Here is a 23,068-nt window from a genome sequence, read left to right on the forward strand (position 1 = left end):
GCCACAGTGCTAACACATGTCCTTCTCTGAGCTCAAACAGATCTGTCCCCTTGTGAGGGACAGAGTAGGGAGGAGAGAGCAGTGAGGAGTGGGAGACACACGTAAAGTGAAATTAAGTGCACACGTGCATCACACACACAGGCTAGTATCTTTGGCAATGTTTAGGGCCTTCTTCTGACACTGCCTGGTATAGAGGTCCTGGATGGCAGGAAGCTTTGCCCCAGTGATGTACTGGGCTGTACACACTACCTTCTGTAGTGCCTCCCTTCGAGGCCGAGCAATGCCATACCAGGTGGTGATGCAACCAGTTAGGATGCTCACAATGGCACAGCTGGGGAACTTTTTGTGGATCTGAGGACCCAGATATTTTGAGTTGTTGGGTATTGTTGTGCCCTCTTCACGACTGTCTTGGTGTGTTTGGACCATGATAGTTTGTTTGTGATGTGGACACCAACAAGCACTCAATCTGCTCAACCTGCTCTACTACAGCCTCATCAATGAGAACGAGGGCCTGCTTTTGCTGTAGTCCACAAACATCTCCTTTGTCTTGATCATGTTGAGGGAGAGGTTGTTGTCCTGGCACCACACGGTCAGGTCTCTGACCTCCTCCCTATAGGCTGTCTCATCGTTGTCGGTGATCAGGCCTACCACTGATGTGTAGTCGGTAAACCTAATGATGGTGTTGGAGTCGTGTTTGGCCATGCAGTCGTGGGTGAACAGGGAGTACAGGAGGAGACTAAGCACTCACCCCAGAGGGCCCCTGTGTTCAGGATCAGCGTGGCAGATATGTTGTTGCCTACCCTTACCACCTGGGGGTCGGCCCGTCAGCAAGTCCAGGATCCAGTTGCAGATGGAGGTGTTTAGTCCCAGGGTCCTTAGCTTAGTGATGAGCTTTGAGGTCACCATGGTGTTGAACGCTAAGCTGTATTCAATTGACAGTATTCTCACGTAGATGTTCCTTTTGTCCAGGTGGGAAAGGGCAGTGTGGAGTGCAATAGAGATTGCATCATCTGTGGATCTTTTTGGGTGGTATGAAATTTTGTGTGGGTCTACAGTTTCTGGCATGATGCTGTTGATGTGAATCACTTCCAGCCTTGCAAAGCACTTCATGGCTACAGGCGTCTGCTGGTCGGTAGTCATTTAGGCATGTTACCTTGGTGTTCATGGGAACAGGGACTACGGTGGACATAGTGAAGCAAGTAGGGTCAGCAGACTAGGATAGGGAGAGATTAAATATGTCCGTAAACACTTCAGCCAGCTGGTCAGTCCATGCTCTGAGGATGCGGCAGTCTGGCAGGTATTACAGACTCAATCGGGGACAGGGAGTAGAGTGAATACACCTTCCAGTTGGTCAGCACATGCTCAGAGTACACGTCCTGGTAATCCATCTGGCCCTGCGGTTTTGTGAATGTTTATCTTTGTAGAGGTCTTGCTCACATCGGCTATGGCGGGCATGGTCACACAGTCATCCAGAACAGCTGGTGCTCTCATGCATTATTCAGTGTTGGTTGCCTCAAAGCGTGCATAGAACTCATTTAGCTCATCTGGTAGGTTTGGGTCACAGGGCAGCTCGTGGTTTCCCTTTGTAGTCCGTAATAGTTTGCAAGCACATCCGACAAGTGTACGATTCAACTTTAGTCCTGTATTTCTGCGTTTCCTGTTTGATGGTTCATCTGAGGTCATATCAGGATTTCTTATAAGCGTCTGGGTTAGAGTCCCACTCCTTAAAAGCAGCAGCTCTAGCCTTTTGTTCAGTGCGGATGCTCCCTGTAATCCATGGCTTCTGGTTGGGGTATGTACGTACAGACACTGTGGAGACAATGTCATCAATTCACTTCTTGATAAAGCAATTGATGTGTTGTACTCCTCAATGCCATCGGATCAGTCACGAAACATATTCCAGTCTGTGCTAGCAAAACAGTCTCGTAATTTAACATTTGCGTCATCTGACCCCTTCCATATTAAGCGAGTCACTTGTACTTCCAGCTTTAGTTTTTTGTTCGTAAACAGGAATCAGGAGGATAGAATTATGGTCAGATTTGTCAAATGGAGGGTGAGGGAGAGCTTTGTATGCATCTCTGTGTGTGGAGTAAAGGTGGTCTAGAGTTGTTATCCCCTCTGGTTGATCATGTGACATGCTGGTAGAAATTAGGTGAAAAATGGATTCAAGTTTCCCTGCCGCCTCTGGATGCGCATGTTCATGTTTGCTTATGTCCCTGTACAGTCCATTGAGTGCGGTCTTAGTGCCAGCATCGGTTTGTGGTGGTAAATAGACAGCTGTATGAAAAATATAGAGGAAAACTCTCTTGGTAAATTGTGTGGTCTACAGCTTATCATGAGATACTCTACCTCAGGTGAGCAAAACCTTGAGACTTCTTTAATATTAGATTTGGTGCACCAGCTGTTATTGACAAATGGACAAAGTCCACCAGCCCTTTATCTTACCGGAGGCAGCTGTTTTATCCTACCGATGGGACTAAATCAGCTGTATGACATTCATTCAGCCAAGACTCTGTGAAAAAATAAGATATTACAGTTTTTAATGTCCTGTTTGTAGGATCGTCTTGATCGGAGTTCAATCAGTTTATTCTCCAGTTCATTGCACGTTGGCCAATGGTACGAATGGTAGAGGCACGTTGGCCAATAGGATGAATGGTAGAGGCACGTTGGCCAATAGGACGAATGGTAGAGGCACGTTGGCCAATAGGACGAATGGTAGATGCACGTTGGCCAATAGGACGAATGGTAGAGGCACGTTGGCCAATAGGACGAATGGTAGAGGCACGTTGGCCAATAGGACGAATGGTAGAGGGCGGGTTACCCACTCGCTGATCAATTCTCATTAGGCACCCTGACCTGCATCCCTTGTATTGGCGTCTCCTCTTCATGTGAATGACGGGGATTTGGGCCTGCTCGGGTATCTCCTCTTCATGCGAATGATGGGGATTTGGGCCTGCTCGGGTATCTCCTCTTCATGTGAATGACGGGGATTTGGGCCAGCTCGGGTATCTCCTCTTCATGTGAATGATGGGGATTTGGGCCTGCTCGGGTATCTCCTCTTCATGTGAATGACGGGGATTTGGGCCTGCTCGGGTATCTCCTCTTCATGTGAATGACGGGGATTTGGGCCTGCTCGGGTATCTCCTCTTCATGTGAATGACGGGGATTTGGGCCTGCTCGGGTATCTCCTCTTCATGCGAATGACGGGGATTTGGGCCTGCTCGGGTATCTCCTCTTCATGTGAATGACGGGGATTTGGGCCTGCTCGGGTATCTCCTCTTCATGTGAATGACTGGGATTTGGGCCAGCTCGGGTATCTCCTCTTCATGCGAATGATGGGGATTTGGGCCTGCTCGGGTATCTCCTCTTCATGTGAATGACGGGATTTGGGCCTGCTCGGGTATCTCCTCTTCATGTGAATGACGGGGATTTGGGCCTGCTCGGGTATCTCCTCTTCATGTGAATGACGGGGATTTGGGCCTGCTCGGGTATCTCCTCTTCATGTGAATGACGGGGATTTGGGCCTGCTCGGGTATCTCCTCTTCATGTGAATGACGGGGATTTGGGCCTGCTCGGGTATCTCCTCTTCATGTGAATGACGGGGATTTGGGCCTGCTCGGGTATCTCCTCTTCATGTGAATGACGGGGATTTGGGCCTGCTCGGGTATCTCCTCTTCATGTGAATGACGGGGATTTGGGCCTGCTCGGGTATCTCCTCTTCATGTGAATGACGGGGATTTGGGCCTGCTCGGGTATCTCCTCTTCATGTGAATGACGGGGATTTGGGCCTGCTCGGGTATCTCCTCTTCATGTGAATGACGGGGATTTGGGCCTGCTCGGGTATCTCCTCTTCATGTGAATGACGGGGATTTGGGCCTGCTCGGGTATCTCCTCTTCATGTGAATGACGGGGATTTGGGCTTGCTCGGGTATCTGGAGTACATCCTTTGCGTCAAAGAAAAAGATATTTTACAATCGATGTCCTGAAGCTCTTTATAAAGAGAGGGTGGAAGAAACATTCTGTAAAAAAAATCAGTTCCAAACAGTTAGGGTCCAAACAGTTAGGGGCCAAACAGTTAGGGTCCAAACAGTTAGGGTCCAAACAGTTAGGGTCCAAACAGTTAGGGGCCAAACAGTTAGGGGCCAAACAGTTAGGGGCCAAACAGTTAGGGTCCAAACAGTTAGGGTCCAAACAGTTAGGGTCCAAACAGTTAGGGTCCAAACAGTTAGGGTCCAAACAGTTAGGGTCCAAACAGTTAGGGGCCAAACAGTTAGGGGCCAAACAGTTAGGGTCCAAACAGTTAGGGGCCAAACAGTTAGGGTCCAAACAGTTAGGGTCCAAACAGTTAGGGGCCAAACAGTTAGGGTCCAAACAGTTAGGGGCCAAACAGTTAGGGGCCAATCAGTTAGGGTCCAAACAGTTAGGGTCCAAACAGTTAGGGTCCAAACAGTTAGGGGCCAAACAGTTAGGGGCCAATCAGTTAGGGTCCAAACAGTTAGGGTCCAAACAGTTAGGGGCCAAACAGTTAGGGGCCAAACAGTTAGGGTCCAAACAGTTAGGGGCCAAACAGTTAGGGGCCAATCAGTTAGGGTCCAAACAGTTAGGGGCCAAACAGTTAGGATCCAAACAGTTAGGGTCCAAACAGTTAGGGGCCAAACAGTTAGGGGCCAAACAGCAGCCTTCTCCTCTGGGACATTCCTGAAAATTATGCACTAAATGTAAAAATGTTGTTGATAATTTTGTTGCAACAATACTGGTCAAATTAAGATCCTACACATGTATGTCTTTTGTGGGATGAAACTGCATTTTATCTGGTGATCTGACCCACAACAGCATCCTCCCTCCCTCCCTCCCTCCCTCCCTCCCTCCCTCCCTCCCTCCCTCCCTCCCTCCCTCCCTCCCTCCCTCCCTCCCTCCCTCCCTCCCTCCCTCCCTCCCTCCCTCCCTCCCTCCCTCCCTCCCTCCCTCCCTCCTAGTCCTGGCAATTTACATCAGTTAGTGGGTTTACCATAAGACAGAATGCAATTTGCATTTTTATCAGCTTTTTCATTAGGCCTCTGCTCTCCCAGTAAACATTAAACATCTCCCGGAAGTGTGGGGCATGTGGGGAAGTGTGGGGCAGTGTGGGGAAGTGTGGGGAAGTGTGGGGCAGTGTGGGGCAATGTGGGGCAGTGTGGGGAAGTGTGGGGCAGTGTGGGGCAGTGTGGGGCAATGTGGGGAAGTGTGGGGCAGTGTGAGGAAGTGTGGGGCAATCTGGGGAAGTGCGGGGCAGTGTGGGGAAGTGTGGGGCAATGTGGGGCAGTGTGGGGAAGTGTGGGGCAGTGTGGGGAAGTGTGGGGCAGTGTGGGGAAGTGTGGGACAATGTGGGGCAGTGTGGGGAAGTGTGGGGAAGTGTGGGGCAGTGTGGGGAAGTGCAGGGCAGTGTGGGGCAGTGTGGGGAAGTGTGGGGCAGTGTGGGGAAGTGTGGGGCAGTGTGGGGAAGTGCGGGGCAATGTGGGGCAGTGTGTGGAAGTGTGGGGCAGTGTGTGGAAGTGTGGGGCAGTGTGTGGAAGTGTGGGGCAGCCCCTTTTCCCTGTTGATTTGGTTCGTGTTTTTTCCCCTTCACAATTGTGTTTTCCTTCTTCATCCTTATTTACTGATTTTATGTTAAAATGTATTATTTATTATAATCAGTTCCCGAAGAAGCATTTAGATTATTGAACCCGTCCCTGAATTTCTCGTGAGCCAATGAGCTCAGTTGAGTAGATCTATTTCCTGGGTAGAAAAGTGAATGCATAAATCCATCCTTACATGTACTCAGTCTTGTGATGGATATATTCAACTTGTGGTGCTGCTCTATACTTCACTGGAAGTTACTGGAAATGGTCCACAATTGGGATTTCGTGATTTAGTGACTCAACTTGGTGATTCTGAGGGTTGGCTGTTTCTTAAATCACAACATTTTCTCTGCCAAGACCACCCCCTTTGACTTACGTGGATCTAGTAGTGCACTACAAAAGGAATAGTGTTCCACTTGGGATATAGCCTCTGAGTTGCTGAATTAGACAGATGTGTACTATCTCGTTAGGTGACATCATCAGGTCAGACTCAGGGTACTACTCACTATTCACTGCATTGATTGATTGAGGGACGAGCGTTTCATAGGAGTGACACCACTTGTCGGATTAGAGGATGGAGGGATAGAGGATGGAGGATAGAGGATAGAGGGATAGAGGATGGAGGATAGAGGGATAGAGGATGTAGGGATAGAGGAATAGAGGATGGAGGATAGAGGATGGAGGGATGGAGGATAGAGGGATAGAGGATGGAGGGATAGAGGAATAGAGGATGGAGGATAGAGGGATATATGATGGAGGGATGGAGGATAGAGGGATAGAGGATGGAGGGATAGAGGATAGAGGGATAGAGCATTAGAGGATGGAGGGATTGATGGATAGAGGGATATAGGATGGAGGGATGGAGGATAGAGGGATAGAGGATTAGAGGATGGAGGGATAGAGGGATAGAGGATGGAGGGATGGAGGATAGAGGGATAGAGCATTAGAGGATGGAGGGATTGAGGGATAGAGGGATATAGGATGGAGGGATGGAGGATAGAGGGATAGAGGATTAGAGGATGGAGGGATAGAGGATGGAGGGATTGAGGGATAGAGGATGGAGGGATGGAGGATAGAGGGATAGAGGATGGAGGGATGGAGGATAGAGGGATAGAGGATGGAGTGATTGAGGATAGAGGGATAGAGGATGGAGGGATAGAGGATAGAGGGATAGAGGATGGAGGGATAGAGGATAGAGGGATAGATCATTAGAGGATGGAGGGATTGAGGGATAGAGGGATAGAGGATGGAGGGATAGAGGATGGAGGGATAGAGGATAGAGGGATAGAGGATGGAGGGATAGAGGATAGAGGGATAGATCATTAGAGGATGGAGGGATTGAGGGATAGAGGGATAGAGGATGGAGGGATGGAGGATAGAGGGATAGAGGATTAGAGGATGGAGGGATAGAGTGATAGAGGATGGAGGGATAGAGGATTAGATAATGGAGGGATAGAGGATTAGAGGATGGAGGGATAGAGGGATAGAGTCATAGATGGATTATAGCAGTGGTTCCCAAACTGTTTATTGTCCCGTACCCCTTCAAACATTCAACCTCTAGCTGCATACCCCCACTAGCACCAGGGTCATCTGTACTCCCACTAGCACCAGGGTCATCTGTACTCCCACTAGCACCAGGGTCTGCTGTACCCCCACTAGCAAAAGCGTCGGCTGTACCCCCACTAGCACCAGGGTCATCTGTACCCCCTCTAGCACCAGGGTTGGCTGTACTCCCTCTAGCACCAGGGTCCTCTGTACCCCCTCTAGCATCAGGGTCGGCTGTACCCCCACTAACACCAGGGTCATCTGTACCCCCACTAGCACCAGGGTCATCTGTACTCCCTCTAGCACCAGCGTAATCTGTACCCCCACTAGCAAAAGCGTCGGCTGTACTCCCACTAGCACCAGGGTCATCTGTACTCCCACTAGCACCAGGGTCTGCTGTACCCCCACTAGCAAAAGCGTCGGCTGTACCCCCACTAGCACCAGGGTCATCTGTACCCCCTCTAGCATCAGGGTCGGCTGTACCCCCACTAACACCAGGGTCATCTGTACCCCCACTAGCACCAGGGTCATATGTACTCCCTCTAGCACCAGCGTAATCTGTACCCCTACTAGCACCAGGGTCAGCTGTACCCCCTCTAGCACCAGGGTCACCTGTACCCCCTCTAGCACCAGGGTCATCTGTACCCCGTCTAGCACCAGGGTCACCTGTACCCCCTCTAGCACCAGGGTCATCTGTACTCCCTCTAGCACCAGCGTCATCTGTACCCCCTCTAGCACCAGCATCATCTGTACCCCCTCTAGCACCATGGTCTTCTGTACCCCCTCTAGCACCAGGGTCGGCTGTACCCCCACTAGCATCAGGGTCGCCTGTACCTCCACTAGCACCAGGGTCAGCTGTACCCCCTCTAGCACAAGGGTCGGCTGTACTCCCTCTAGCACCGGGGTCAGCTGTACCCCCTATAGCACCAGGGTCGGCTGTACCCCCACTAGCACCAGGGTCGGCTGTACCCCCACTAGCACCAGGCTTGTCTGTACCCCCACTAGCACCAGGGTCATCTGTACTCCCTCTAGCACCAGCGTAATCTGTACCCCTACTAGCACCAGGGTCAGCTGTACCCCCTCTAGCACCAGGGTCATCTGTACTCCCTCTAGCACCAGAGTCAGCTGTACCCCCTCGAGCACCAGGGTCAGCTGTACCCCCTCGAGCACCAGGGTCAGCTGTACCCCCTCTAGCACCAGGGTCGGCTGTACCCCCTCTAGCACCAGGGTCATCTGTACTCCCTCTAGCACCAGCGTTATCTGTACCCCTACTAGCTCCAGGGTCCTCTGTACCCCCTCTAGCACCAGGGTCATCTGTACTCCCTCTAGCACCAGAGTCAGCTGTACCCCCTCTAGCACCAGGGTCGGCTGTACCCCCTCTAGCACCAGGGTCAACTGTACCCCTTCTAGCACCAGGGTCAGCTCACTCTCAACTGTTGTTTTTTGCCATAATTGTAAGCCAGCCACACTAACGCTATACGATACATTTACAAAACATACGAATTAATGTGAGGTTTTGTCACAAATCGGCTCATGGGAAGTGACATAAAGCTCCTACAGGAAGTGACATAGAGCTCTTACAGGAAGTGACATGGAGCTCTTACAGGAAGTGACATAGAGCTCATACAGGAAGTGACGTAAAGCTCCTACAGGAAGTGACATAGAGCTCTTACAGGAAGTGACATATATATCTTACAGGAAGTGACATAGAGCTCTTACAGGAAGTGACATAGAGCTCTTACAGGAAGCGACATAGAGCTCTTACAGGAAGTGACATTGAGCTCTAACAGAAAGTGACATTGAGCTCTAACAGGAAGTGACATTGAGCTCTTACAAGACCAGGACACAAATAATAATATAACATGAATCAATCATTTTGGGGCGGCAGGGTAGCCTAGTGGTTAGAGCGTTGGAGTAGTTACCAGAAGGTTGCAAGTTCAAACCCCGAGCTGACAAGGTAGAAATCTGTCATTCTGCCCCTGAACAGGCAGTTAACCCACTGTTCCCAGGCCGTCATTGAAAATAAAAATGTGTTCTTAACTGACTTGCCTGGTTAAATAAAGGTAAAATAATAATTTAACTCTCATATAAAATATGCATATTTAGTTTCCAAATGTCTGCTCAAGAGTGAAGGTTACCCACAAGAGAGTAACGGTTAATGTGATTGGATGTTCATTATTTGACTAGGCTACCTGTATTTAACATTGTGTTATTTCACTGAACACTAAATGGTTTTATTTTATTTTGGGCAGTGAAACGAGGCTACTCAGACGAGGAAAATAACGTCACCCAAATGTATAGCCCCGTTGGAAAATAACCTCACCCAAATGTATAGCCCCGTTGGAAAATAACCTCACCCAAATGTATAGCCCCGTTGGAAAATATTCTCACCCAAATGTATAGCCCCGTTGGAAAATAACCTCACCCAAATGTATAGCCCCGTTGGAAAATAACCAGACCCAAATGTATAGCCTCGTTGTGAAATAACCTCACGCAAATGTATAGCCCCTTTGGAAAATAACCTCACCCAAATGTATAGCCCTGTTGGAAAATAATCTCACCCAAATGTATAACCCCGTTGGGAAATAACCTCACCCAAATGTATAGCCCCGTTGGGAAATAACCTCATCCAGATGTATAGCCCCGTTGGGAAATAACCTCACCCAGATGTATAGCCCCGTTGGAAAATAACCTCACCCAGATGTATAGCCCCGTTGGAAAATAACCACACCCAAATGTATAGCCTCGTTGGGAAATAACCTCACCCAGATGTATAGCCCCGTTGGAAAATAACCTCACCCAAATGTATAGCCCCATTGGAAAATAACCTCACCCAGATGTATAGCCCCGTTGGGAAATAACCTCACCCAGATGTATAGCCCCGTTGGAAAATAACCTCACCCAAATGTATAGCCCCATTGGAAAATAACCTCACCCAGATGTATAGCGCCGTTGGGAAATAACCTCACCCAGATGTATAGCCCCGTTGGAAAATAACCTCACCCAAATGTATAGCCCCGTTGGAAAATAACCTCACCCAGATGTATAGCCCCGTTGGGAAATAACCACACCCAAATGTATAGCCCCGTTGGGAAATAACCTCACCCAGATGTATAGCCCCGTTGGAAAATAACCTCACCCAAATGTATAGCCACATTGGAAAATAACCTCACCCAGATGTATAGCCCCGTTGGAAAATAACCTCACCCAGATGTATAGCCCCGTTGGAAAATATTCTCACCCAAATGTATAGCCCCGTTGGAAAATAACCTCACCCAAATGTATAGCCCCGTTGGAAAATAACCAGACCCAAATGTATAGCCTCGTTGTGAAATAACCTCACGCAAATGTATAGCCCCTTTGGAAAATAACCTCACCCAAATGTATAGCCCTGTTGGAAAATAATCTCACCCAAATGTATAACCCCGTTGGGAAATAACCTCACCCAGATGTATAGCCCCGTTGGGAAATAACCTCATCCAAATGTATAGCCCCGTTGGGAAATAACCTCACCCAGATGTATAGCCCCGTTGGAAAATAACCTCACCCAGATGTATAGCCCCATTGGAAAATAACCTCACCCAAATGTATAGCCCCATTGGAAAATAACCTCACCCAGATGTATAGCCCCGTTGGGAAATAACCACACCCAAATGTATAGCCCCGTTGGAAAATAACCTCACCCAAATGTATAGCCCCATTGGAAAATAACCTCACCCAGATGTATAGCCCCGTTGGAAAATAACCACACCCAAATGTATAGCCCCATTGGAAAATAACCTCACCCAGATGTATAGCCCCGTTGGGAAATAACCTCACCCAGATGTATAGCCCCGTTGGAAAATAACCTCACCCAAATGTATAGCCCCGTTGGAAAATAACCTCACCCAAATGTATAGCCACATTGGAAAATAACCTCACCCAGATGTATAGCCCCGTTGGAAAATAACCTCACCCAAATGTATAGCAACATTGGAAAATAACCTCACCCAGATGTATAGCCCCGTTGGAAAATAACCTCACCCAGATGTATAGCCCCGTTGGAAAATAACCTCACCCAAATGTATAGCCCCATTGTAAAATAACCTCACCCAGATGTATAGCCCCGTTGGGAAATAACCACACCCAAATGTATAGCCCCATTGGAAAATAACCTCACCCAGATGTATAGCCCCGTTGGAAAATAACCTCACCCAGATGTATAGCCTCGTTGGAAAATACAAATGGACTGTTTGAAAATGTGATGCACATTTTTATTTGGCTTACCCTCAATGGCATTGCATTGTGTGTGTGGCACTTTGGGAGCAGCCAGGAATAGCCGGATTAGAGAATAGAGGGATGGATGGATTAGAGGATAGAGGGATAGAGGGATGGATGGGTTGGAGGATAGAGGGATAGAGGGATGGATGGATTAGAGGATAGAGGAATAGAGGGGTGGATGGATTAGAGGATAGAGGAATAGAGGGGTGGATGGATTAGAGGATAGAGGAATAGAGGGGTGGATGGATTAGAGGATAGAGGAATAGAGGGATGGATGGATTAGAGGATAGAGGAATAGAGGGATGGATGGATTAGAGGATAGAGGAATAGAGGGATGGATGGATTAGAGGATAGAGGAATAGAGGGGTGGATGGATTAGAGGATAGAGGAATAGAGGGATGGATGGATTAGAGGATAGCGGGATAGAGGGATGGATGGATTAGAGGATAGCAGGATAGAGGGATGGATGGATTAGAGGATAGCGGGATAGAGGGATGGATGGATTAGAGGATAGAGGGATAGAGGGGTGGATGGATTAGAGGATAGAGGAATAGAGGGGTGGATGGATTAGAGGATAGAGGAATAGAGGGATGGATGGGTTGGAGGATAGAGGAATAGAGGGGTGGATGGATTAGAGGATAGAGGAATAGAGGGGTGGATGGATTAGAGGATAGAGGAATAGAGGGATGGATGGGTTGGAGGATAGAGGGATAGAGGGATTAGAGGATAGAGGAATAGAGGGGTGGATGGATTAGAGGATAGAGGAATAGAGGGGTGGATGGATTAGAGGATAGAGGAATAGAGGGGTGGATGGATTAGAGGATAGAGGAATAGAGGGATGGATGGATTAGAGCATAGAGGAATAGAGGGATGGATGGATTAGAGCATAGAGGAATAGAGGGATGGATGGATTAGAGCATAGAGGAATAGAGGGATGGATGGATTAGAGCATAGAGGAATAGAGGGATGGATGGATTAGAGCATAGAGGAATAGAGGGATGGATGGGTTGGAGGATAGAGAAATAGAGGGGTGGATGGATTAGAGGATAGAGGAATAGAGGGGTGGATGGATTAGAGGATAGAGGAATAGAGGGTGGATGGATTAGAGGATAGAGGAATAGAGGGGTGGATGGATTAGAGGATAGAGGAATAGAGGGGTGGATGGATTAGAGGATAGAGGAATAGAGGGGTGGATGGATTAGAGGATAGAGGAATAGAGGGGTGGATGGATTAGAGGATAGAGGAATAGAGGGGTGGATGGATTAGAGGATAGAGGAATAGAGGGGTGGATGGATTAGAGGATAGAGGAATAGAGGGGTGGATGGATTAGAGGATAGAGGAATAGAGGGATGGATGGATTAGAGGATAGAGGAATAGAGGGATGGATGGGTTGGAGGATAGAGGAATAGAGGGGTGGATGGATTAGAGGATAGAGGAATAGAGGGGTGGATGGATTAGAGGATAGAGGAATAGAGGGATGGATGGATTAGAGGATAGAGGAATAGAGGGATGGATGGGTTGGAGGATAGAGGAATAGAGGGGTGGATGGATTAGAGGATAGAGGAATAGAGGGGTGGATGGATTAGAGGATAGAGGAATAGAGGGTGGATGGATTAGAGGATAGAGGAATAGAGGGGTGGATGGATTAGAGGATAGAGGAATAGAGGGGTGGATGGATTAGAGGATAGAGGAATAGAGGGGTGGATGGATTAGAGGATAGAGGAATAGAGGGGTGGATGGATTAGAGGATAGAGGAATAGAGGGGTGGATGGATTAGAGGATAGAGGAATAGAGGGGTGGATGGATTAGAGGATAGAGGAATAGAGGGGTGGATGGATTAGAGGATAGAGGAATAGAGGGGTGGATGGATTAGAGGATAGAGGAATAGAGGGGTGGATGGATTAGAGGATATCGGGATAGATGGATGGGTTGGAGGATGGAGGAATAGAGGGATGGATGGATTAGAGGATAGAGGAATAGAGGGGTGGATGGGTTGGAGGATAGAGGAATAGAGGCGACGACGCAGCACAGCTCCCGGAAGCAAACTATATTTTTGGCAAGTGTTTTAGGACATCTACTTTGTGCATGACACAATACATTTTTCCGACAATTGTTTACAGACAGATTATTTCACTTTCACTGTATAACAATTCCAGTGGGTCAGAAGTTTACATACAATAAGTTGACTGTGCCTTTAAACAGTTTGGAAAATTCCAGAAAATTATGTCATGGCTTTAGAAGCTTCTGATAGGCTAATTGACATAATTTGAGTCAATTGGAGGTGTACCTGTGGATGTATTTCAAGGCATACCTTCAACCTCAGTGCCTCTTTGCTTGACATCATGGGGAAATCAAAAGAAATCAGCCAAGACCTCAGAAATATAATTGTAGACCTCCACAAGTCTGGTTCATCCTTGGGAGCAATTTCCAAACACATGAAGGTACCATGTTCATCTGTACAAACAATAGTACACAAGTATAAACACCATGGGACCACACAGCCGTCATACCGCTCAGGAAGGAGACCCGTTCTGTCTCCTAGAGATGAACGTACTTTGGTGCGAAAAGTACAGATCAATCCCAGAACAACAGCAAAGGACCTTGTGAAGATGCCGGAGGAAACAGGTACAAAAGTATCAATATCCACAGTAAAACGAGTCCTATATTGACATAACCTGAAAGTCTGCTCAGCAAGGAAGAAGCCACTGCTCCAAAACCGTCATAAAAAAGCCAGACTATGGTTTGCAACTGCACAGGTGGACAAATATCGTACTTTTTGGAGAAATGTCCTCTGGTCTGATGAAACAAAAATAGAACTGTTTGGCCATAATGACCATCGTTATGTTTGGAGGAAAAAGGGGAGGCTTGCAAGCCGAAGAACACCATCCCAACCGTGATGCACGGGGGTGGCAGCATCATGTTGTGGTGGTGCTTTGCTGAAGGAGGGACTGGTGCACTTCACAAAATAGATGTCATCATGAGGTAAGAAATTGATGTGGATATATTGAAGCAACATCTCAAGACATCAGTCAGGAAGTTAAAGCTTGGTCGCAAATGGGTCTTCCAAACGGACAATGACCTCAAGCATACTTCCAAAGTTGTGGCAAAATGGCTTAAGGAAAACAAAGTCAAGGTATTGTAGTGGCCATCACAAAGTCCTGACCTCAAACCTATAGGAAATTGGTGGGCAGAACTGAAAGTGCGTGCGAGCAAGGACACCTGACTCAGTTCCACCAGCTCTGTCTGGAGGAATGGGCCAAAATTCACCCAACTTATTGTGGGAAGCTTGTGGAAGGCTACCCAAAACATTTGACCAAAGTTAAACAATTCAAAGGCAATGCTACCAAATACTAATTGAGTTTATGTAAATGTCTGACCCACTGGGAATGTGAAGAAGTAAAAGCTAAAATAAATCATTCTCTCTACAATTATTCTGACATTTCACATTCTTAAAAATAAAGTGAGAGAGTAAGAAAGAGAAAGAGAGAGAAAGAGAGAGAAAGAGAGAGAAAGAGAGAGAGAGAGAGAGAGAGCGCAATGCAGGGAATACATAAAATGGAGGGAATGATATTTATATATTTGTGTAACCATTTGGCGTTTTGACGTCATTACTGTCACCTAGGTGATCAAACTGACCTTTGAGGACTTTGACCTGGAGCGTGGATACGATACGTTGACGGTTGGAGATGGAGCCGTGGTCGGGGACCAGAAGACCGTCTTTCACGTGTGAGTTTCAACCTCTCTGCTTCCTGTCTTAATTCTCTCTTTGTCCTTTTTCTTGTTCTCACATTTCTCACACAATTTTCTTGTGGATACACCCGCTCTTTCCCTCCTTCAGTTTGACTTGCTTTCCACCCACCTCTCTGTCTCTTTCACTAGCTTTCTCTCTCTCTCTGTCACTCTCTTTCTTCCTCTTTCTCCATATCTGTCTTGCCATCTCTATCCTACATTCCCTCTCTCACCTCTCTCCCTCCCTCAATCCCTCCTCCCCTACATTCCTCCTCCTCCTCCTCCTCCTCCTCCTCCTCCACCTCCTCCTCCTCCCCCATCTCCTCCTCCCCCACCTCCTCCTCTCCCTCCCTCCTCCTCCTCCCCACCTCCTCCTCTCCTCCTCCCCTCCTCCTCCTCCTCCTCCTCCCCCACCTCCTCCTCCTCCCCCACCTCCTCCCTCACCTCCTCCTTTCCTCCTCTCCCTCCTCCTCCTCCCCCCACCTCCTCCTCTCCTCCTCCTCCTCCTCCTCCTCTCTTCCTCCTCTCCCTCCTCCTCCTCCTCCCCCACCTCCCTACCACCTTCCATCTCCCTCCATCCATCTATTTCTGTCCATTTCATCACCTCCAGGACCAGTAGTGCGTGAAAGATAGATCCAGTGCCACATTGTCAATCCCTGCTCCCCTCAATGTTAAAACAAGATCACGGCCGTTCGCCACGTTGCGTTGCATATTGATGTGTCCTAATGGAGTTTGCTCCAACAGATGCTCCATAACGTTTCACTGGGTGTTGTTATTAATTGTGCTGAAATTTACTGCCTTAATAAAATTTTATAGATCAATTTTTATGTGGAGCTGTGTAGTGAGGCTTTAGGTTGTTGTGGAGGAGGAGGGGAGGAGAGGGGGGACAGAGAGGGGAGAGAGGGAGGGATCCCTAAGTATCCCTAGGTGTGCTCTCACAGGCACAGACACACAAGTACAGGCACACTCCCATGGGCACCAACACACTCCCATGGGCACCAACACACTAACACAGGCACAGACACGCTCACACTCACACAGACACGCTCACACTCACACAGACACACTCACATAGGCACAGACACACTCACACATTGTTTCCCCTGCAGCCTATCAGGGACCACTACTCCAGACCTGGTGGTCAGCACCAGTCATCAGATGTGGCTCAACTTCAAGACTGACGACACCAGTGGCTCCCAGGGCTTCAAGGTGTCTTATGAAGGTGAGCTGATGAAGGTGATGATGATGATGATGGGTTTTGTTTCGGGTAACATCCCGCCAAAAGAAATACTTTGCTCCATCTTCCTTTCTGATTCTCATCTTCGCTGACTGTTAAGTGTGTGTGTGTGTGTGTGTGTATGTGTGTGTGTGTGTGTGTGTGTATGTGTGTGTGTGTGTGTGTGTGTGTGTGTGTGTGTGTGCGCACACGTAAGACTTTAGTAAGTCTAGCCTCCTCTTGACGATGAGCTGGCCTCATGTTTCTGCTCTTTCCTGTGAGACGGTTAACCAGGTGCGATGATCCCTTATTGACGTCACTTGTTAAATCCACTTCGATCAGTGTAGTTGAAGGGGAGGAGACAGGTTGAATTAGGATGTTTAAGCCTTGAGACAATTGAGACATGGATTGTGTGTGTTTGCCATTCAGAGGGTGAATGGACAAGACGAAGGATTTAAATTGCCTTTTGAACAGGGTGTGGTAGTAGGTGTCAGGTGCACCGGTTTGAGTCAAGAACTGCAACGCTGCTGGGTTTTTCAAGCTCAACAGTTTCCCGTGTGTATCCAGAATGGTCCACCACCCAGAGGACATCCAGCCAACTTGACACAACTGTGGGTAGCATTGGAGTCAACATGGGTCAGCATCCCTGTGGAACGCTTTAGGCACCTTGTAGAGTCAACATGGGCCAGCATCCCTGTGGAACGCTTTAGACACCTTGTAGAGTCAACATGGGCCAGTATCCCTGTGGAACGCTTTAGACACCTTGTAGAGTCAACATGGGCCAGTATCCCTGTGGAACGCTTTAGACACCTTGTAGTCAACATGGGCCAGTATCCCTGTGGAACGCTTTAGACACCTTGTAGAGTCAACATGGGCCAGCATCCCTGTGGAACGCTTTCAACACCTTGTAGAGTCAACATGGGCCAGTATCCCTGTGGAACGCTTTAGACACCTTGTAGAGTCAACATGGGCCAGTATCCCTGTGGTACGCTTTCAACACCTTGTAGAGTTCACATGGGCCAGCATCCCTGTGGAACGCTTTAGACACCTTGTAGAGTCAACATGGGCCAGCATCCCTGTGGAACGCTTTAGACACCTTGTAGAGTCAACATGGGCCAGCATCCCTGTGGAACGCTTTAGACACCTTGTAGAGTCAACATGGGCCAGCATCCCTGTGGAACGCTTTAGACACCTTGTAGAGTCAACATGGGCCAGCATCCCTGTGGAATGCTTTAGACACCTTGTAGAGTCAACATGGGCCAGCATCCCTGTGGAACGCTTTCAACACCTTATAGAGTCGACATGGGCCAGTATCCCTGTGGTACGCTTTAGACACCTTGTAGAGTCGACATGGGCCAGCATCCCTGTGGAACACTTTCAACACCTTGTAGAGTCAACATGGGCCAGCATCCCTGTGGAATGCTTTAGACACCTTGTAGAGTCAACATGGGCCAGCATCCCTGTGGAACGCTTTCAAAACCTTATAGAGTCGACATGGGCCAGCATCCCTGTGGTACGCTTTAGACACCTTGTAGAGTCGACATGGGCCAGCATCCCTGTGGAACGCTTTAGACACCTTGTAGAGTCAACATGGGCCAGTATCCCTGTGGTACGCTTTAGACACCTTGTAGAGTCAACATGGGCCAGCATCCCTGTGGAACGCTTTAGACACCTTGTAGTCAACATGGGCCAGCATCCCTGTGGAACACTTTAGACACCTTGTAGTCAACATGGGCCAGCATCCCTGTGGGCAAAAGGGACTTAATATTAGGAAGGTGTTCTTAATGTTTTGTATACTGTTGTTTCATCTGTCGTTCTAACACACACACACACACACACACACACACACACACACACACACACACACACACACACACTGTTATATCGTGTTGTTTCCTGTATGTTTTAACACCCAGAAGAAAGTAGAGCGGCAGAACTGCTTTGAAACAATGAGATCAGCTTTAATGAAGGAGAATAATTACTTTGAAGCATTTTTTTCTCCCTTTAGTGATTGAGGATTCCCAAAAACGTACTTCAATTTGAATAACTTTGCATATTTTCTAGATTATCTGGTGTAGACATAATACACACACACACACACACACACACACACACACACACACACACACACACACACACACACACACACACACACACACACACACACACACACACACACACACACACACACACACACACAGACAGACACACAGACACACAGACACACAGACAGACAGACACACAGACAGACAGACAGACAGACAGACAGACAGACAGACAGACTCTGTTTACTACACTACAGTACTCACTCTGTTTACTACACTACAGTACTCACTCTGTTCACTACACTACAGTACTCACACTACCATACTCACTCTGTTTACTACACTACAGTACTCACTCTGATGAGCACACTACAGTACTCACTCTGTTAAGTACACTACAGTATTCACTCTGTTTACTACACTACCGTACTCACTCTGTTTACTACACTACAGTACTCACTCTGTTTACTACACTACAGTACTCACTCTGTTTACTACACTGCAGTACTCACTCTGTTTACTACACTACAGTACTCACTCTGTTTACTACACTACAGTACTCACTCTGTTAAGTACACTACAGTACTCACTCTGTTAAGTACACTACAGTACTCTCTCTGTTAAGTACACTACAGTACTCACTCTGTTTACTACACTATCATACTCACTATGTTTACTACACTACAGTACTCACACTACCATACTCACTCTGATTACAACACTACCGTACTCACTCTGTTTACTACACTACAGTACTCACTCTGTTTACTACACTACAGTACTCACTCTGTTAAGTACACTACAGTACTCACTCTGTTAAGTACACTACAGTACTCCCTCTGTTTACTACACTACAGTACTCACTCTGTTTACTACACTATCATACTAACTCTGTTTACTACACTACAGTACTCACACTACCATACTCACTCTGATTACTACACTACCATACTCACTCTGTTTACTACACTACAGTACTCACTCTGTTTACTACACTGCCTTACCCAATCTGTTTACTACTTTACCGTACTCACTCTGTTTACTACACTTCCGTACTCACTCTGTTACTGCACTATATTACTCACACTACCGAACTCACTCTGTTTACTACACTACAGTACTCACTCTGTTTACTACACTACCATACTCACTATGTTTACTACACTACAGTACTCACACTACCGTACGCACTCTGTTTACTACTGTACTCACTATGTTTTCTACACTACTGTACTCACTCTTTTTACTACACTACCATAATCATTATGTTTAATAATATACTACCATACTCTCTCTGTTCACTACACTACCATACTAATTATGTTTACTACCGTACTCAATATGTTTACTACACTACCGTACTCACTCTGTTTACTACACTACAGTAATCACTCTGTTTACCACAATACCATACTCACTCTGTTTACTACTCTACCATACTCACTCTGTTTACTACTCTACCGTACTCACTCTGTTTACTACACTACCGTACTCACTATGTTTACTACAATCCCGTAATCACTCTGTTTACTACACTACCGTACTCACTCTGTTTACTACACTACAGTACTCACTCTGTTTACTACACTACAGTATTCACTCTGTTTACTACACTACAGTACTCACTCTGTTTACTACTCTACCGTACTCACTTTGTTTACTACACTGCTGTACTCACTATGTTTACTACAATCCAGTACTCACTTTGTTTGCTACACTACCATACTCACTCTGTTTACTACACTACCGTACTCACTCTGTTAAGTAGACTACAGTACTCACTCTGTTTACTACACTACCGTACTCACTCTGTTTACTACACTACCATACTCACTCTGTTTACTACACTACAGTACTCACTCTGTTTACTACACTGCCATACTCACTATGTTTACTACTCTACCGTACGCACTCGGTTTACTACACTACCATACTCACTATGTTTACTACACTACTGTACTCACATTACCATACTCACTCTGTTTGCTACACTACAGTACTCACACTACAGTACTCACTCTATTTACTACACTACCATACTCACGATGTTTACTACACTACAGTACTCACTTTGTTTACTACACTACCATACTCACTCTGTTTACTACACTACAGTACTCACGCTACCATACTCACTCTGTTTACTACACTACCATACTCACTCTGTTTACTACACTACAGTCCTCACACTACCATACTCACTCTGTTTACTACACTACCACACTCACTCTGTTTACTTCACTACAGTACTCACTCTGTTTACTACACTACCACACTCACTCTGTTTACTACACTACCATACTCACTCTGTTTACTACACTGCAGTACTCACACTACCGTACTCACCCTGTTTTGCACACTACAGTACTCACTCTGTTTACTACACTACCGTACTCACTCTGTTTACTACACTACAGTACTCACTCTGTTTACTACACTACAGTACTCACACTACTGTACTCATTCTGTTTTGCACATGACAGTACTCACTCTGTTTACTACACTACAGTACTCACTCTGTTTTCTACACTACCATACTCACTCTGTTTACTACACTACAGTACTCACTCTGTTTACTACACTACCATACTCACTCTGTTTACTACACTACCATACTCACTATGTTTACTACACTACCATACTCACTCTGTTTATCACACAACCGTACCCACTCTGTTTAGCACACCACCGTACTCACTCTGTTTAGCACATGGCCTCACATTTGAATCATTCAAGAGATGGGCGGGGCTAAGGCTTAAGAGGGTGTGAACGATGCTGATGCTGAATGGGTTTAAAACAAAGCTCTCCAGTAGGTGTACCAAAACATTCAAGTGCCATTTTCTCTAAGGTGAGTTTATAAGTTTATTTCAAAGCAGAATGACTTCACCATTGTTCCTCAACTGTAGAGTATAATATATATATATTATATGATATATCACGTTGTAGCTTTGAGTCTCTACTTTAAATCCTATGTTATAAAACACAATGTCAAAATGTTGCTACATAAGACCCAATCGAGCCGGTCGGTCACGTATGCAGACACATCAAAGGACTTATATCCTTCCTTTTCTCTCTTTTTTGTATTCATATTTCGTCCCTACTTTCTAATTGTAGTGTGGAAGAATAGGTTCAGATCGACTGGAGGGACTTCATTTTCAATGAGGCTGATGTAGCTGCAGTCTGTCTGTACTGATACTCAATAACAGCCAGGTCGCTCAAGATCTAAGGCGAAATTTGACGTCCATTCTGGTACCCAGTGCCATCTGGCGATGACTTAAAAACCGGCCACTAGGGGCAACGGTGAGTGCTATTACCACCATGGATTGCAGATGGGCAGCAGCTGCGAGCTCAAATTTTTTAATGATTATTTTTTTGTTTTAACCGAAACCTTAATTCTAATATTAAGGATTCAAATGATTGTCTAAACTTAAACGTGGACATATCTACTGTACACACAATAATACCAAAGCCAATATTAGCATGTGAAGTTGCTCGCTAGCTCTAAAACCACCTAAACAAACTGCACTATCAATTAAGGAGTCTGTCTCATCCGAGTTCAACTCAGAACTCTGCTGCCCAGAGCGAGTGCAGAGTACGTTGCTATGGCAACAGAGGCCATTTCCCACGTTTCCCACTGAGGGAACAAGGCACATGGGAGATAATACTTGAAGGAGGAACTGAGTTGAATAATTTGATACACTGATTAGATTGTGCACATCTAATGTGAATAATGTACTTTGTCATGCCAATATAAACGGATGGATGTGTTCAAGACAAGTGTGGCCATACCATCTGTTGGCTGATTTGACAATCTGAAATGCAGGTAATGATTTTAAAAAAGAGTTATGAAATGTGATAGTGTGTTTTCTGCTGTCTCCAGTGACCAGAACCATGTACTCTAGCTATGACGTGTTCCTACAGAATTTCCTGATTTATCAGACTGACCAATCAGAAGTTAGATTTCTCAGACTGACCAATCAGAAGTTAGATTTCTCAGACTGACCAATCAGAAGTTAGATTTCTCAGACTGACCAATCAGAAGTTAGATTTCTCAGACTGACCAATCAGAAGTTAGATTTCTCAGACTGACCAATCAGAAGTTAGATTTCTCAGACTGACCAATCAGAAATTAGATTTCTCAGACTGACCAATCAGAAGTTATTTTACCACTGATAGAACATACGTTTCCACCAACAGGAGTTTGGTTCTGGTTGTGTATTATTCTTTTAGCCGCCCTCTCCAATGCACATGTTTTCATTTCCATATCCAATCATTTCTGGGTAACAATGAATTACCTTATTGTTTTTTTTTTTTTTTTCTCTAATAAAAATAGTCTAAAATTTACAAAAATAAATAAAAAAAAGCTTTTTAGCAAAGAGCAATCATGCTGTTAGGACTGTCTGTTGTGAGGGTTGTTTGGAACTCTCTTTTTTATTGGTCCATTAACTAATCTACTTCCTGGTGATTTTTACATACATAACATGAAACATTCACACACACAAAAAAGTGTTTACAATGAAAATCAATCCTCCCCCTTATTCATAATAATACTAAATTTCTTCTCCCCAAGACGCCCAAAGTCACTTTAAAAGAAAATCTGCAGTACAAAAAGCAATAAAATAACTCATTATAAATCCATAGGTGGGCATAACACTGAGTTACATCCATAAGCAATG

General features: G+C 46.3%; 1 protein-coding gene across 1 annotated transcript in view; it reads left to right on the top strand.

Annotated features, from left to right (window-relative positions):
- The window catches only part of LOC135551653 (CUB and sushi domain-containing protein 2-like), a 947,993-nt gene that overhangs the window by 513,164 nt on the left and 411,761 nt on the right, over positions 1-23,068 (top strand). The window contains 2 exon segments of the mRNA XM_064982833.1: positions 15,025-15,128; positions 16,241-16,353. Coding sequence (XP_064838905.1) covers positions 15,025-15,128; positions 16,241-16,353 — 217 coding nt within the window.

Source organism: Oncorhynchus masou, chromosome 13, assembly GCF_036934945.1.
Source record: "Oncorhynchus masou masou isolate Uvic2021 chromosome 13, UVic_Omas_1.1, whole genome shotgun sequence".
Lineage (NCBI taxonomy): Eukaryota > Metazoa > Chordata > Actinopteri > Salmoniformes > Salmonidae > Oncorhynchus > Oncorhynchus masou.